The sequence below is a fragment of the Daphnia carinata genome, chromosome 5 (assembly GCF_022539665.2).
Source record: "Daphnia carinata strain CSIRO-1 chromosome 5, CSIRO_AGI_Dcar_HiC_V3, whole genome shotgun sequence".
Taxonomy (NCBI): domain Eukaryota; kingdom Metazoa; phylum Arthropoda; class Branchiopoda; order Diplostraca; family Daphniidae; genus Daphnia; species Daphnia carinata.
Window position 1 is genome coordinate 1,096,396 of NC_081335.1, and position 17,168 is coordinate 1,113,563.

At 39.7% G+C, this 17,168-nt stretch overlaps 1 protein-coding gene across 1 annotated transcript; it reads left to right on the forward strand.

Annotated features, from left to right (window-relative positions):
- The first annotated feature begins 6,052 nt into the window (after positions 1-6,052).
- On the forward strand, positions 6,053-16,980 carry LOC130696305 (homocysteine S-methyltransferase YbgG-like). Its single transcript, XM_057519397.2, has 5 exons — positions 6,053-6,231; positions 15,322-15,582; positions 15,688-15,772; positions 15,827-16,101; positions 16,157-16,980. The coding sequence occupies exons 2-5, from the start codon at positions 15,337-15,339 to the stop codon at positions 16,532-16,534; spliced, it is 984 nt and encodes a 327-aa protein (XP_057375380.1). The 5' UTR covers positions 6,053-6,231; positions 15,322-15,336; the 3' UTR covers positions 16,535-16,980.
- The last annotated feature ends 188 nt before the right edge of the window (positions 16,981-17,168 follow it).

Below are 17,168 nucleotides of genomic sequence, written 5' to 3' on the forward strand. Positions count from 1 at the left end.
AATTTGTGCAGGGGCTTCTGACCTCCCTTGGTGTTGCCAAACCACAGGGAATCCTCCTACACACACACACACACACACACACACACACAGTCCATTCAAAAAAATTGTGATCCAGCGTCTGAACTGTTACAATCCTTCTATGGTTTTCTTCATTCCTCGCTGAATGAAACCGTATTGGAAAGAACACTGGAACACTATGTTACCTGGCCGTATAGTAGTAATATAGTAAGATGGGAGCAGCGGATAGTCGGCTGCTTTTTACGTGTGTTTTCCACAATTTTCTATGTGGGCCCGCTCACAATAGGAATAGGTTTTCCTTTCCATTCAATGGAACTCTTGTTTCATTCACAGAACTGGAACACGTCATTCAATCAACCTTTTCTTTTTTTTTTTTTTTTTTTTTATTCTACACGGTTCTTGTGTGCATTTTTTGGGGGTAATCATAAAACTTCTTCCTTTTTCATTTCCATCCGTTGTATTATTCGTGATGTTCACGTGCTGGACGATGTCATTTCATTATCCCGATTTCATCAACGAGAGACGATGCGAATAGAAATACCTTGCGAAAGGAGAACAATGAGGGATCAGGCACTCTCGTACGAATCCAAGTGGAAGCCATTAAAAGGCCATTAAGTTTAAATCAATCAAAAGCCACGTCTATTAGTTGGTACGCTCGTCCAACCTTTTTTTTTTTTTTTTTTTTTTTTTTTTTGGCATGTAAAGAAGGAGAGAGAAACGCAAGTGGGGGGTCGTTTAAAAAGGTAGCCCAGAAGGTTGTCGCGCTATTTAAGAAGACCGGACAGAGAAAGAAAAGCGGAAAAAGAAGAAAAATACACGTAGATATATTTCATGTGAATGTTGAATGGATAGGGACCCCCTCCTCTTCACCTGGCCAACACTGAATTTCCTTTTTCTTATTCATCTCTACCAACACCTGACGAGAAGAGATAGGCCGGAGGACCTGCTACATGCAGCATTTTAACCATTTTTCTAACGCCGGGTTTTTCTTTTTTTTTTTTTTTTTCACATATAGAAATATCAGAGAAGAAAAGGGCCGATGACCGTCTGTGAGTCAGCATCGAAAATGTTCTTCTCTACTAGTAAAGGGAAAAATAAAAAAGGTTCCCTATAGGAGCTATTATGCTGTTATTCGTTCCCTTTGGAGCGGTTGATTTATCGACGGGGACTTCCGCTTCGAATCACGGTACATACGCTCGAGTGGCGTTTTTTATTTTCTTCTTACAAGAAGAAATCGACCTTTTTCTCTTGTTGATGCGCTGCTTTTTCTTCTTGTTACGGAATTCATCCATCACCATCGAGTGTGACGTCATTCGTCAATTGTATTTTCTAAGCTGTTGGGCGCAAATTTCAAAAAAATGCCGTGAGGTACCAACGCGAGCAGAAACCCAAATCGATCAACCCATTTTATTATTATTATTTTTTTAAATTCCCGATGAATTCTTCACCCTTTGACCCTATTCCATCATTGCAAGCTCCACCCTTTTCTACGTACACGTTTCATTATTCATCCGTCTATATACACGTATGTATTCCTTCACGTGTACGCACATCCCATTCATCGAGTACACACACAAAATTCTTCTCTCACACACACACGCACACACGAAGAGGGGGGGGGGGATGCGTACGGATCAAATTCGGCATTTTGATCAACACAAAAGATTTAGAAAAAAAAAAAAAAAAAAAAAACCTCCTTCTCTCTCTGTATATACCCCACTCCCCGATCTTTCTTTTTTTTTTTTTGTTTGTTGTGTGTACCGTACATGTTCGCGTTCCGGAGCACTGAAAAGCGGATGGTGGAGAGGGGGGGGGGGGACATTAGAAAAGAGAGCCATGGGAAAATATAAAAAAAAAAGTCGAGTTCCTAGCGTTCCTGCACACAGCACGCAAACAGCACATCCTTGATGATGATGGCGGCTGCGCTCGCACATAAGGGTGTGGTGTGTGTGTGTGTGTGTGTGTGAATTCAACAAGTATATCTGTTAGTTGGAGAAAGCGAACATATTTTCCCTGCTGTACATTTTTATAAGCCTCCCTCTCTATCCGTTATTCTTTGCGTTTTGGATCGTTACAAAGTTAAAACCGACAGAGGGGTTGGAAGAAAAAGAGCGGGTTGTTACGCAATCTATACACTTGAAAATGAGCCTTTGAAACTTGTTTGTTGTGCGCTGGACACAACCGACAAAAGTAGATTTTTTTTTGTTTTTCTTTCGGTAATCATCCGATCGTTTGAATGGAAGAGTCGACTATATAGAAATAAAGGGAATCCTTTCTTTTTTTTTTGAATCAGACAAAAGCTGTTTTCTTTTAGGGTATTACGTAGCTCTTTAACCTTTTTTTTGTTCATTTTTTTCGGTATCAATTTAACAAGGTCGTAACCTGCGCCTTTGCTTTACAATGTCAAGAAAAATGAGTATTGAGCCTAAGCGATCGGTCCCTCCTCATGATTGCGTGTAAATCCTGTGAATTGATAAACAATCAGGACGGCTCATAAAATTATTTTTTTTTTATTCCCGGTTGATAGTTTTGCGATGAAAAAGAAACTTGAAATAATAAAAATAAAAAGGAAGACCCAATAGCTGAAATCTATTCGGTAGGGCTCAAATCAAATTCTTGTCTCTTGTATACGTCATACTTTCTTCGTCTTTCTTGTACATATTCCCCCTTGGAAGCTCAGAGCCCAGATCAATAACGTCTCCGTCATCAAAAAAAAAAAAAAAAAAAAAAAAAAAGGAAAGAAAAAGAAGGAACGGCTCTATATGTATAAAACCATCCGGTTCCATCAGCATCAAGGAGGCCCCGGACGCTCTCTCTCTCTCCCCAACTCTGCGCTTCTGGCCCAATACAAAAGAAAGGAACGAACGACGACGACGACGACGGAGACGGAGGATAAAAGAAAAAGAGGGGGGAATGGTATATCTAGTAGGGCAGTATATCGTCGTCTCCCCCCACATATATATAAAGAGCGCAAGAGAGAAGATATAGACCTCTTCGACAAGCATCCCTTTTGCTGAAAGTAGAAAGAATATTTTATCTTTTAGTGGCATTATAGGTCTCTACATGATGAGGCAGTGCCAACAAGCTCAGCGGATTTTCTAATTCAGCTCATTTCTCCCCCTCCTTTTTTTCTTTCTGTGTCTCCAACGGAATCTGTAAAGATGTATTCTGAAGGGGAGGTGTGTGTGTGTGTGTGTGTGTGTGTAGTAGGATTCTTTTTCTTTTCTTTTTGGGGGTCTGACTGGGCTCGTCAAAGTGCCCTGGACGGTGATCAATAGTCGGACTAATGAGGCCACCGTGGAAAGTCTTCCGCATCGATTCAAATCGATCCCTATTGCTTTTAGGCTATATAGCTTCTCATCTTAGAAAGGGGGGGGGATAAGAATACGCTTAAAAAAAACCCAAAAAACAACACGACTTATAAAAAGAGAGAAAAAAAAAATTATCACGAAGTAGAAGGACACTACCGAGAAAAGAAAAAGAAGGGATCGTTTAAAATGCCGACTCATCACGAAAGCGCAGACGATGATGATGCACGCACACCTCTCTGTATATTTATAAGAAGAAAAAGAAAAAAAAAAAAAAAACGTTTGGGATAGTTGGTACTCGCATCAGGGCTGTTGCCATGTCTATGATATATCTCTTCTCACAGAGAGAGAGAGAGATAGAAACTTTTGTCTCATTAAAGGTCGCATTGTTCATCAAACTGGACAAATAATAATAAAAACCAGCAGGGGAAGTAAAGAGAAAAAAGAAAATCAAAAGGGTTTGGTTTCTATTCGTTTCGTTGTTGGGTTCGACATTCGTGAATTAAAAAGAAAATGTGACGGTTGTTTTTTTTTTTGTGTGTATGTGTGTGTTAGAAAAGAAACATATTCAATCATAGGTGGTCTTAAGAATATTTTTTGTTTAGACTTAGTTCATGGAGATATCAAATAATATGACATCAGTATTTGTTTGCTCTTGGCAAGGTAGTGTGAAAGACAAGCGAGCGTGTAGACTGCGATTTCATGCCCCAGAATCGTGACTTTGTTATACTGAAAATCGGTTGCCTTCCGTGACACGTCTGACGCCTAAAATGTCGGTCGCTGACGCACTTCCATTTTTTTTTGTTGTTGTTGTTAAAAGCTTTAAAGAAAATGTCTATTGTCCCTTTAAAAAAATATATTTTCTATTAAAATGCAGTGTACGCGGGATAGTTGGAATTTTTAAAAATCTTTTAGGCCTAGATGTGATTCAACAACTGATCGACTCCCGATCGGATTATACGTGTTGACTTTCAATTTTTTGTTGTTGACACCTGGGTGGCGCTTTTGGGTAGAGATAAAGAAAAATGTTCTCAAATCTTTTAGATTTCTTGTGCCGTCGGCCGGGCACGAAAAAGTTTCTTCTCATCGTTATAGTCGTGATTTAGCTTCGAATATTATTCAAGACACGGAAAGAAAAAGAAAAAAAAAAAAAAAAAAAATACTAAAAAGAGGAATATAGTTCCCCCCTTTGCGACGTGGATCGATGTCAAAGACTTATGCTCCTACCCACCGGTAGGAAGAAATAAAAATAAAAGCGCCACCGGTGTGTGTGTGTGTGTGTTGCTTTAACGGCTGCTGTTGGCCACCTTCAACATTTATTATATTATGAGCTGATGTACGACCTCTCTCTCTACCCTCTCTCTCTCTCTTTCTCTATGTGTGTGTGTGTGTGTATATTTCACTCTTCTTCTTCCTTGCATGTTAAAAGTCTGACATAATTCATGCGACGTGTGGTTTCCCGTTTGGATCTTTTTCTTTTTTGGTCCCCCTTTTTTTTTTTTTCAGCGTTCTTCTTCTACTTCTTAGTTCTTTTCTCGATATTTTTATGCGGCTCCCATCATCTCTTTTTTTTTTTTTTCCCCTCTTTCTCTCTTCAAACCGGCCGTGTGTGTTGTATATATATGGCCGTGTGTGTGTGTGCGCGCGCTAGGTGTGTTACACACTGCACTTACCGGTTATTTATGAGGTCATCAATTTCCTCTCTCTCTCTTTCTGGCTGGTGAGCTTTTTTTTTTTTTTTTTTTTTTTTTTTTGGGTTACATCCATGGGAGCCAAATCGTATAATTCCCCACGGTTTGGGTTAGAAAAAGTAAAATAAATGAGGGGGGACCAAATGCACTGGAAGAAATAGCCATTGAGGAGGGGGGGGGGAGGACGGAGGGAAAAGAACTAGGAATACTTTGTGTGTACTCGTTCGTGATTCACGCGAATGAAACATTAAGAGCCATCTAGTGGTGATGTTCGAAGGAGAGGTTTTACTTAAGACAGCTTTTTATTTGCTTCAATGTTATAGAGTGATATAGAGTGATTCACTTTGATAGAAGTTGAAAACAACCTATTAGCAAATAGAATACATTTAATTACGCTATGGGTAGACAGTTTTGATCCAATACTACCTTGAACCCTGAGCTCTCTATTGCCATTTACTTTCTATAGCAATTTTGTTATACGTCAAGTATTGCCATCTAGTGGCAATCCACTAGGTTTTCTGGTTACAGCCATTTTTAAAGTTTATTCTGGAAATGATAAAACGGCGCGCTAAATAGTTTGAAAATTATGGCCAATTTCGTTTCGGAAATAAAAACACGTAGAGGTGCCACAGTTCGAAGAACTGCGAACAGCTAGGGTGCACTGTCTCTAATGTTTTTCAATTTGCATGGACATTTTTATCTTTGTAATTAACAAGGAAAAACTTAATTTTAAAAAAGCAACGCAGTCAACATTTTACCAAAAATCGGTAGTGCCTTATTGAGTCATGTTCTGTTGTCATTAGATGGCGTTGCAGAATCAAAACAAATTATCGTAAATCGAAGTGATGGCAAAAGAGATCTAATACAAATATCTTTTTTTTTTTTTTTTTTTTGAAAAAAAAATGTCAATTAATTTTTCGGATCAAGAGTGGTTTAATGTCTCAATATTATTTAACTTTGAAAAACTGCATATAGATGACTTGAAAAACTGCATATAGATGACTTGAAAAATTAGCATATTGTTCTGTCGTCTGCACTCTGCTAATTTCTTAAAACTCAAATTTCGATTCACTTGGCAGTCTAGTTCATCAACGTCTTTTCTTCGTTTCAAGTGATTTCCAGATTTCTGTCTCGTCTGTTGAGATCTCCCTGCGCTATTCTTCCATCGAGAAGGTCTTCAGCTACCAGAAGAACAACCCAACACCACAACAAATGTAAGTCAACCCAAAACTTGATTTTTAGAGTTAGCGAATGGGAATCGGTAAAACGGTTCATGTAGTTGTATGAGAAATATTGGCAGTTACTTTTGGAAGAAGATTGCACATAAAAATAGGGTATAACGCGAAATATAACATCAGGATTAGGATTTTTTGTCAAAATCCATTGGGTTGTTCGGGGTTCGAATTACTCGGCCACAGCTTAAGTGAAGTTGCGCGTTTGACCGCCAGATGGTGTTTGCGGCATAAAAACACGCCACTAGATTTTTGGCGTAAAGTGAATAGGCAAAATCAGAGCCCCTATCCAGTTTTATCTTATTGTGTGTTTTACTACGCAACATTTCTTCTTCTTTTGGATGTTGATGCAACATTTTCTAACTTTTTTTTTTCCCCCTGTTTTGGTGTTTAACATGGTTTCAGGAGAAATATGACGGAACCACGCTTCATAAAAGAGGAATTTTATTTATACCGTTCTAGCCGACATTGACCATGAAAATGTCATCTTATTGTCTGTAATGTTGCCGACGCAACTCTTAAACGGCTTCACTTTTACGTTCACTTGTCGTCGTCACATTTTGATGTTTACTATTAGTAAAGTCCAATCGGATTTAACTAACAAGCAACTTCAGCTTATCTTGCCGAACAATCTGTCAAGATGAGTCATTTTTTTTCCCGTCTTTTTGTTTCCTTTTGCCACGATGCCATATTCACGCGGGTAGTGAAACGCTAGCTGAAAAAATAGAACAAAAAAGGCAGTCTTATAGCTCTATGCTATCTCTCTTTCACGAAAGAGAGACGGACACAATACAATGGTAGTTCCCCCTTTTTTCCTTTTCTCTGTCTCCAAAAGTCCGTGTGTTCTTTTCTCTTTTTATTTTTTATTCTTTTCCACGTTTTTAAGTCTCCCCTTTTTTCCTATGTCTTCTCCTTTCCGTCTCTATACATACACATGCGGCCCGTTGTTGTGTAGATGGGACTTGAACGACTCGGAGTCGGGACGGTTTTTTTTTTTTTTGTGTGTGTGTGTGTGTGTGTTTTTGTGTCTCTTAAACAAAAGGCACGCTACATAATAGCCGCCTTTTCAGCGGGAGCAAAAAGTATAGCGGCTATGCTTGTGGGAAGGGAGAGTCAGAAAACCATTGTTGGCCATATAGTGCACACAGTAGTGGTAGCAGCGAGAGTAAGAGTACATGTATATACAGATACACACCGTCGTCCTCGTTCTATATGCCCGTTTGTTCGTCGTCGTTCGTCCTTCTCTTCTTTTTTTTTTTTTCTTCTTCCCTTTCTCTATGTTTAGAGGCTCACACAATTGTCTCATTGTTGCTGGCCCATTCTTTATAATTTTTTTTTCTTTTGGCTTGGAATGGCATGACTGTTGTGTGTGTGCAGGAACCTATTCTTCGGCTCACGCCCACGTCACTTCCTCCAAGTCCTGCCAGCTATATTGTTGTGCACGAGATGGTGCAGACAACATTGAAAGTTCTACTCAGTCGAAAATAAAAACAAAAGAAAGAAAGCCAATGGAAAATGACGACCAGCGCTTGTTTGTGTTTTCATGTCGAACGTATCTGTCTTTGGAAAAGAAAGGGATGCGAAAAATTCAATACGGACTTGACTTGTTGCAAACCGAAGCTCTGATTCGATTTTTATTTATTCGAGAAACATTTTGATTATCGCCGCAAATACAAAAGGAAATTTCGATGCAGACATTTTCTTCGTAGAAAATGAAGACGTCAGTGAACTGTTGCACCTGATTTCGCGTTTTCTCTGAACGGCGACGTCAAACTTTGTTCCGTTTGAAAATAATCTTGAGCGCCTTTTTGATTTTTTGTTCCCGGCCCGCGAATAGTTCAATACGAGCGCCTGTTTGTGCGCTCTTTGAATTTATTTCTAGACGTGGCGCTTTTCGTGATTCCAGGCGACTTTCTTTCTCATTCTTCAAACAATAATCAATCAGCATTTGTGTAGAGGAAAATAGTCAATAACGAAGCCTTCCCCAATTTTGAATAGGTGTCAGGAAAAGAAAAAAAAAAGTGGCCCATTATTTTTTTTATTTGAATAAAAATTTAGACGAATTTTTCTTTTTTTTTTCTATTTGACTGTTGCGAAATGCATTTAGCACAACACGCAAATGAACAGCGTGAAAATGAAAGCCACGATTTTTGTTCTTCTTTTTTTGAAACCTATCCAAACACTAGATGGCACGACGCTCAGGTAGGAACTCGAATAACAACAAATCATTTTTGAAATCGAATTAATAGATGCGGGTTGGTCGTTCCACATGACAGCAAACGAATTCTATGAAAAAGATTTTCGCTGCTCACATTTTGCCCCCGCATCCTTTTTGTGTTCCGAATGTTTAGTCGTCCCTGCGTCTAAACTTGTCTACATGAATGTCTTTGGTGTGCGTAGGGAAAAGGAGATGTTGAAGCATCTATAGGAATAGCCAAAATGGCAGACTAGGAGAAGCGAGGAGGATGGAACCGCACAAATAAATATACGTCATAAAGCAGTCGGCTGGCTCCTTTTGTTGCCAGCATCACATACACAGGGTCTGCGGACAAAAGGAGCAGCAATGGAGGAGGAGAAGCGCATCACGCGGGACTGAAAAGAAAACTGGTGAATAGAAGGAGGAGACACGACAATCGATGGCGTGCAAGTGCTCCCCCCTCACCACGGCCACCGAGAAAGAGAAGAAAAAAAAATTCGTTTGTTGGGAAAAATAGAAGGGCCGTATATCTAGGCCTATGGGAAAGGGCCACAAAAAAAAAAAAAAAAAATAGGGAGAGACCGCGTGAATTCTGCGGGAAGAAAAAAAGAATCTTTCAGATGCTGATCTCGTTTTTCTTTTTGCCTCGTGCTCGGCTCCTATTGGATCTTTACAGCCAGAGGGGGATCTAGTAAGGCGGGAACTTTATTCTTTTCAAATGTTGGGATTTATCTCTCTCTTTCCCTCTACGTTTTCTATGGGCGAAGAAGCAGATCTATCACCGTTGGCAATCGTTGCCACTCCTATTCAATCAACTCTTCTGTATGACAGGAAAAAAAAAGAATTAAATAAAATAGAATAATAATTTTTGAAAAAGAGGGGCACGTCATCACCTCAGAAAAAAAATAATTCGATTATCATCCAAAACCATTTTTGATATCCATTCAATAACCAGAACGTAGGACATAATTTCTAAGTATTCTTAAGAATCTATACTAGCATTGGGAGGTCCATTAAAAAAAAGAATCCCTTCCTTTTCTTCGTTATTGAAAAAAAAAAGCTTTAAAAAAAATGGATGCATGACAGTGAAAGGAGGATCAGCAGATTGATTCAATTATCATGCAGATCAATGTCGTCGCTCTATTATGTACAAGTTTTGCCGTCTATAGGAACTCATGTTCAGTGAGAGACAGTTTCCTTGGTCGCAAACGTACAAAAGGGGGAATCCTGCGGAAGGTTTCTCCGTCCTATATCTACCAACTCTAGGAGAAAGAGAGAAAAAGAGGGAGGTAATTTATGACTTCATTTCCTCGCGCATCAGGATCGTTCCTGATGCCTCATCCACTTCTTCTTTTCATCGCTCCCTTTTTTTTTTTTCCTCCCTTCTTTTCTTTTGTGTATACACGGTAGATGTATGGACAAAACTTGGGTGATGCGGTTCCTCTCGGCTGCTCCCGCACACTTCCTTGCGCGTTTCCCTCTTTTGTGATCGGCAAAAGAATATCCTTGATGGATGCTGTCTTCCTTTTTTTTTTTTTTTTTTTGTTCGCTCTCTTCTTCTTTAGTTGTGTGTTATTTTTATAGACATGAAAATAGAAGCGCAATGTAACCCCACTTCTTCGTTACAAATCTGTGTGATGAAGAAAAAGCTCACAGATTTTGTGACTGTTCCAGCCACAACAAAAGAAACGAAAAGAAAATTCGTATCATTTTTCTTTTCCTGCAATTGATGACAGCAGCGATTCAATATAGTCTCCTGTGCGCTTTTTCTATATATATATATGTAATAAATATATATAGCAGTCTAGTAAGTAGTAATCGTAATAGATAAATAACTTACACAGGGCCTTTTGTTGTTGTATTCCGGAACCCCCCCCCCCCCCCCCCAAGCAATTGTTACAATGACATTTCATAGAGAAAGAAACCCGGTCCTCACTTTTTTGTTTTTTTTTTTTTTTTGTTAGTTTGAGACTCGATATACTGTATTGTTTGCGGGAAGGTTTTGCGTTTTTCATGGTAGCAAGGGTCTTCCTTTCTGGCGTATACATTGCAAAACTGACGGTCGAAACACAAAAGGCTCGAAATTACGCCCCACTTGTCTCTTTTGAACGAGGAGAAAGTAAAAAATAATAAAAGAGGGAAATCAAACGGCGCACAGTTTCAATTTGCTGGGCAAAAGTCAAGCGCAGACGTATGCAAATTATCGCGAACTTGTTTTCCTAGTTGATTTTCAAAAAAATCTGTTGTACTAAAGAATCTATTTTTCTTTTTGTCCATGACCGACTAGAGTGCGTATCGGAAGCGTTCGTTTTAGTACCGCGCATTCAAATTCACGCGGACACAGACGTCACCTTATTTTTTTTTCCTGACGTCTGGCGAGCACACAAAAAAAAAAATGTTTGTACGTTGGTCTACACGTGCGCATTCAAAAAATACGTTCAAGCATGCACATTATTTTGATGGAGCCCGTCTGGTGTTACCTTCCCTTTTTTTCCTCCCTAAAATGTGAAACGGATGGAAAACACGCAGAGAAATGAAAGAATGAGGATGTGTGTGTGTGTGTGTTTCTTTTATATCAAAAATAACAATACACACACATTGACGTTGTGTGCTGGCAAACTGGCGAGGCTTTTGCGTCACAAAAGGGAACCACCTCCTGTTTCATTTTTTATTAAAAAAGAAGAAAAAAATAAGGGGGGGGGGGGGGGCAAAGAGAAAAGGGAATTTTTTTTGAACAACAACAACCCTTTTGGAAAAATGTGAGAAGAGAAAAAATATATATGTATACTGATGAAATGGATGGGTGGTATTATATAAGCCATCAGCGGCTATTCATAAACGAGAGTTACCCGAGTCGAATTAGAGCCCACACGAACAGGTGAACGGTACTGACTATATGCGCACAGTATCAAAAGGCTCCCTCCCTTCTCTTGTGTGTATGCGCATCACGGCCCACACGAAGCAAGTCAGCAATGGCCTGCAACACACACACACATCACTCTTTTCAATAGATGTGTGTGTGTGCAAAGTGTATCGTATCATGCATTCAAACTCGACTTCATGTTTTTTCTCCCTCTTCTATTTTGCGCCAGGCTTTTTGATGGATGTTTTCCCCCCTTTTGGCTCTTGAATGCACTTCATCAGAAACCTTGTTCGCTCTAAGGCATCAAGTCATTGTGGAACTTGTGATAATGCAATGCGTCAGGGTCCTCGCCAATTTTCGTAAAAATATTCGTTTTTTTTTTTTTTTTTTAACTTTAATTTTCAATTTGTGTGTGTGTGTTTGTGAAATGAAAGAAAGACTTTGAAAAATTTTGGATCGGTTTACGACAACGACAAAATCGACTTCCGGTGTCACCTCAGGTGTGTTAAAAAAACGCATTGCGTGTTACGGATCCATTTCCTAAAATGTTAGTATCCACCCTGCAAGCAGTTGCGCTTTCTCAGCCATTTTGTTTTCAAAAATATAAACAGACTTTTGAAAATGATGTTGTTGACGTCGGACACTGTCGTCGTCGCATTTTAACTGAATGGCCCATCTTATTTCGCGGGGCAGGTGTATCTTGAAAGTAAAAAAAAAAAAAAAAAAGCAATGACTCGACACAACTCGTCGTTCCGTGTCAACATGGGCGTTTCCTCCGCGTGTTTGTTGATCGCGCACAAGAGAGACCCAAGAAAACTTTGATTTCGTGTTCCCCAACAACTTTTACTTGCTGCAAGCAACAGTTCAAGAGAAGATAGAGGCTAAACAAAAGGGAAATCTTCAAAAGTATCCTGACAGTGAAGCCCCCAGAACTTGAAAACAACCGCGCCCCTTTCCGCACTGTCTGGCAACTTAAACTTGACCTCCCACAAAATGTAACCATCAACATGTTTACGTTCCGAGTAAAAGATTTTATTTTAAAATCTATTATCATCTAAAGATTTTGCACGAGCCACAAAAACAATACAAGAAACAAGAATAGATAGATGCGCGCACACACATACACACACACTTAACAGAGCGCGATCCATTAGCGACATCGCTCCGGTCTAGAAAAAAAAAAAAGACACCCACAGACTGTACATTTTTGTTTTTTGTTTCTCACTCCAGTCTACTAAAGTGTACTATAGTTTTATAGCTAAAAAAAAAAAAAAGAAGCTCCATCCTTTCTTTGACTCTGTTGTGTTACAATGAAAAGAGATCTTTTGTATTTAAGAGGAGCATTGTGTGTTATCGGCTCTTGCTGCTACATAAGATTGCGTCGTCATTCATAATGGTTTGGTACTACTATATATCCTTACTATGAAGCAACAAAAAAAAAAAAAAAGAAGGATGTGAAGAGGTGGACTAGGATCGAGCTCTACACCACCCAATAGTTTCTTATGTGCGCATCTAAACCAGCAGTATTGTATTTATATATACGGTCCATCGCCTTCACCTCGCTTCCACCCATTTTCTGAGTTAATGGTCGAGCGTGACACAATAGTCGCTTGCCACCGAGCAAACCTTGTAACGCAACAAAGCAGCAACAACAACAAAGAGCAAGCCTTTTCGTCGTGCATATAGACACAAAGTAGATGTATGTATATCTCTATTTATCTATGCGAACGTACATCTACACGCTTCGTTCTTGTGTGTAATGCTGTCTGAAATGCCGCCCGTAATGATTGCGGAAGCAAGTGCCACAATAATGGAGGCATTCGTTGTATAGACATGTGAAAACAACAAGTCGAAAATTGTGAAATAAGACGAGAGATTTTGAAAACCGGATAACAAAGGCTTGCACCTAGAGCCCCCGCTTGCCTTAACTTGCAAAATTACAGTGTCTATATACTATAGTGGTGTATAACCTTTTCATCCGGACGCCTTTTGTTAGACGCATAAAGATGCCAGACGAAGTTTTGGAAAATGATACATTGTCGCGTGTTCTATGAGCTATACGCAGCCCGCCCGCAGGTACAATTGTATTTTCAAGCAAAATGTATAGCATCAGCCGCAACGGCTATACATTTAATCGGGTTTTTTTTCCTTCTTCTTCTTCTTCTTCTTCTTTTTCTAACAAGTCTGAACGAACGCCAAAAATGATTCCGAGTTCTATAGTCCCGAAAAATGTTTCAATAGATCGAATGGGCGCAATGGTTGTCAGTAATGACGTCATCGTGTCAACTTTGTTTGTGTTTGTTGAAAAGGGAAAACCTTCCTCCACCCCATGCACATCAGGAACAACGTCGTCTTGAAAAGAAGCTGTTGAGGGAACGTCATCTGATTGCTAGAGACTTGTTCAAGGCTTCATTCGGGAGTCTCTCCTTTTTTTTCTTTCCCATCCATAGCGTTTTTATTGAATAGCTTTTGATCGGTTGGTGTATTCATAAAAAAAAAGGCAAGCAAAGGGTGTAGCCTACGTACGTCTATACGAAGAGAAAGAAATGTCATTTTCTAATAGCAAATATACACACACGGGAAGAAAAGAGGGTTGCTTTCGGGTTTTCACGTCTGCGGGATTCACGCTGCTTTCGTCATTCAGTCGTGCAACAACCCAGCCTTCCGTAAAAAGGAAAAAAAAAATAAGTTGCAGTTGACATCAATTCAAACTTGTCAATTAAAAAAAGATATTTTCTTTTATTTGGGAAAGTTGTACGATGTGTGTGTTGCATATATTGCTGTTTGTGTAGAGCTTCAAGTTGGGTACCACCTAACGACCGTTTTTCTATACAATTCAAGACGTTTTTTTTTTTTTTTTAGGAGGGGCACGTCTTTTTCTGTAAATATACATGTACGATTGCATTGTGGCCAGAGTAGGAGACGTTCTCAATTGAACCGCTTTTGAATATACAAGACGGGAAAATTGGACTTACAAGAATTGACGGGGTTGTCATTTATGTCATCCACGAACCAAAAGAAGCAGCCCGGGATTCTTTTTCTTGATGAAGTCTTGTGTAATATCTCCCTTCAGGTCGATGTCATAAAAAGATTCCGTCTTCTTATTTTTTTTTTTCAAGGGCTACTTGGTTTCGTTTTACCACGTGATCGCGCCTCAAAACATGTCGCACAAAGATTTACACGTAAAAAAAAAAAAAACGACACTTTAGCAACACGCATTTTTCCATTCACTCGAAAAAAAAAACATCACATTAGATCTTGATTAAATTTTCACTCTCTAATGATATTAGTAAAATAAGGTGACAAATTAAACAGGCAAAAATAAATGCAACGAGCTGCAGCTGTTTCGCGGAGCGGCTGATCCCGCTGGCAGCCCGACGCGGACTGAAGAGCGCGCGCCGGACTGCGCCATCTTTTGGCTGCGTGTATTTTAGATTTGGGAGAGGAGGGGGTGGGGTGGGAGGAAGCGGAGACTATATAGCTCGTGAAAATAAAGAAAGGAAGAATAGGAAAGGGAGGTGGTAGAAGGAGATCGGGAGCGCTGTGGAAACAACATAATAGATGAACGAATAGAAAAGCGACGGTCGTCGTTTGAAAAGCGGTCGACTGCCGAATGCCAACGTTTTTTTTTTTTTTCCCCTCTTCCCTCTTCCCCTCTCTTTATCCAAACCTAACAATTCGACTTGATTGATTTATTCAGTTCAGTGTATATAAGTATAACGCCAAAAACCCGTAGACGTTGGTGTGGCAATTAGTTGAGAAGTTAGGCGCCATTACGAACTTTTCACGTTTCGTCCACTATTCACTGTTTTCTCGCATTTCAAAATAAAAGCGCGCACTCAGCAATAGCTATAGAAACTCTATTTATTTTTTCAACAACAATAATAAAAATGTGTTGTGAACAATCGTTGATTAGATGCCTTTTGTATCCGCTCATATGGTGAAAACTACAATTGTTGTACGACAAGAAGAAAGCTCGTCTGAATAAAATGTAATAATTTATGTATTCAAGCTGGTCTTTAAGACGATGGCCAGCGAGACGCCTTTAATTTTAGATGGAGGTCTCGGCAGCTTACTGTTTTCCAGAGGAGCTTTCGTTAAAGGCGATCCCCTGTGGTCAGCCCGTTGTTTGACGTCGGCTGAGTCGGATGGTCGCCGCCAGCTGCGTCAAGCCCACCTGGACTACCTGGCGGCTGGGGCTGACGTCATTAAGACCAACAGCTACCAAATGAGCTCGGATCATCTCCGGAAGTGTCTGCCCGGACTAACCCAGGTTGTAACCTTGTATGCAATAAAACCTCCTCTGTTGTAGGTTGATTGCGCTTATTTTATATAAGGCTTAATTGACGCTAATGGTGGGACTCGAATTTATGAACAGGAAGAGTCTTTGGAAATGATGCGCGATTCGGTTCGAATTGCTCGTGATGCCTGCCGTGACTATTGGCAATCCATCGGAGGCGAAAGTACACAAATGCAATTGTTAAATGCTATTAAAATATTTCTATTTTATTCTACAGGCTCTGGTAAAATAGAACCGAAAGTGGCGGGGTCTATCGGCCCCTATGGAGCCTGTCAAGCTGATTTGTCAGAATACACTGGCGCCTATGTCGATTGCATGAGCGAAGAAGATTTCATCGAATGGCATCGGCCACGTTTGATGGCCTTACTCGAAGCCGGTGTAGATTATTTAGCGTTTGAAACATTCCCTGCCTTGCTAGAAGCTAACGCGATTCTTCGACTATTACAACAAGAGGCTCCCCATATGCCAGCTTGGATATCATTCTCCTGCAAGGTTGTTAATTTAATCAATGCCGAAGAATCATTTTCAAAATTACGTTTTGTGATAGGATGAAAAACATGTGTGTCACGGAGAAACGTTGGCCAGCGCGTTCGAGCAAATTTGGACGAATAAAACGGAGGGTTTGAAAGCTGTTGGAATTAATTGCACTCCCGGAAGATTAATCAAGCCACTTTTACGGTCTCTTGGTGGCGTTAGCAATATCCCTGTGATTCTTTATCCTAATCGAGAGGAGTGCCTTGGTGAAGAGGATGAACTAATTCTTGTTTATCCGAAGCCTGACGACAAGCAAAACTGGAAAGAAGACGATCTCGGTAAGTTAGCCAAAGAATGGTTAGTCATTCATCCACATATTTTTGCAATCGGAGGATGTTGTTTCTATCATCCGTCAGACATTCATAATCTTAGCCGTGCGTTTGGCAACTAGTTCCCTCGGGTTATTGTGTAATTTAAACTATCTTCTTGTAATGGCAAGACATCCCTTATATCTCAAATGTTCTTGTTTGATTGTAAGAATTGATAATTAAGTGATTGTGAAAGATGATTGCCTAAACAGTTGAATTCAGTTCAACTACCTTCGACTATTCTTACGCCGTCTGAAAGTTGTAACACCCTTAACAATGAAAACATAAAGCACATGAGGTTGAAATTCAATGTTTAGTTCCGGTAGTAACCATATGATTAGTTTGAAAGCTGTTGGATTACCTGCCCCGCTTTAACGTTCTTCAGAGGGATGGATGATGATATTTCGTTTTTGTTTTTTAAAATCCTTATCGAATGCCCCGAACGACAGAATGAACTGTCACTCAAACGAAAAATAAATCAGAAAACAGTGACGGGCAAAATTTAAATTCTGAAAATTCCTGTTACATTGTGGTCAAATTTTTCTGATACACTATTTTTTTTTAAATTGACCGCAATAAACTAATTAGGAATAAGTCTGCTACTGAACATTGGAGTGGTAATTACTGTCACGCGATGATCATTCTCCAGTTGAATATCAGTAACTTTGTCTTTCTCGTGGCTTTAGAAAATAAAGGCAGATGTGAGGAATAAAAAAG

Bases quoted from the DNA above. Each gene is read 5' to 3' on its own strand.
- LOC130696305 (XM_057519397.2), top strand. From the start codon at position 15,337: ATGGCCAGCGAGACGCCTTTAATTTTAGATGGAGGTCTCGGCAGCTTA. The intron at 15,773-15,826 runs GTACACAAATGC...TTTATTCTACAG, and splicing joins GCAATCCATCGGAGGCGAAA to GCTCTGGTAAAATAGAACCG. The intron at 16,102-16,156 runs GTTGTTAATTTA...GTTTTGTGATAG, and splicing joins GGATATCATTCTCCTGCAAG to GATGAAAAACATGTGTGTCA.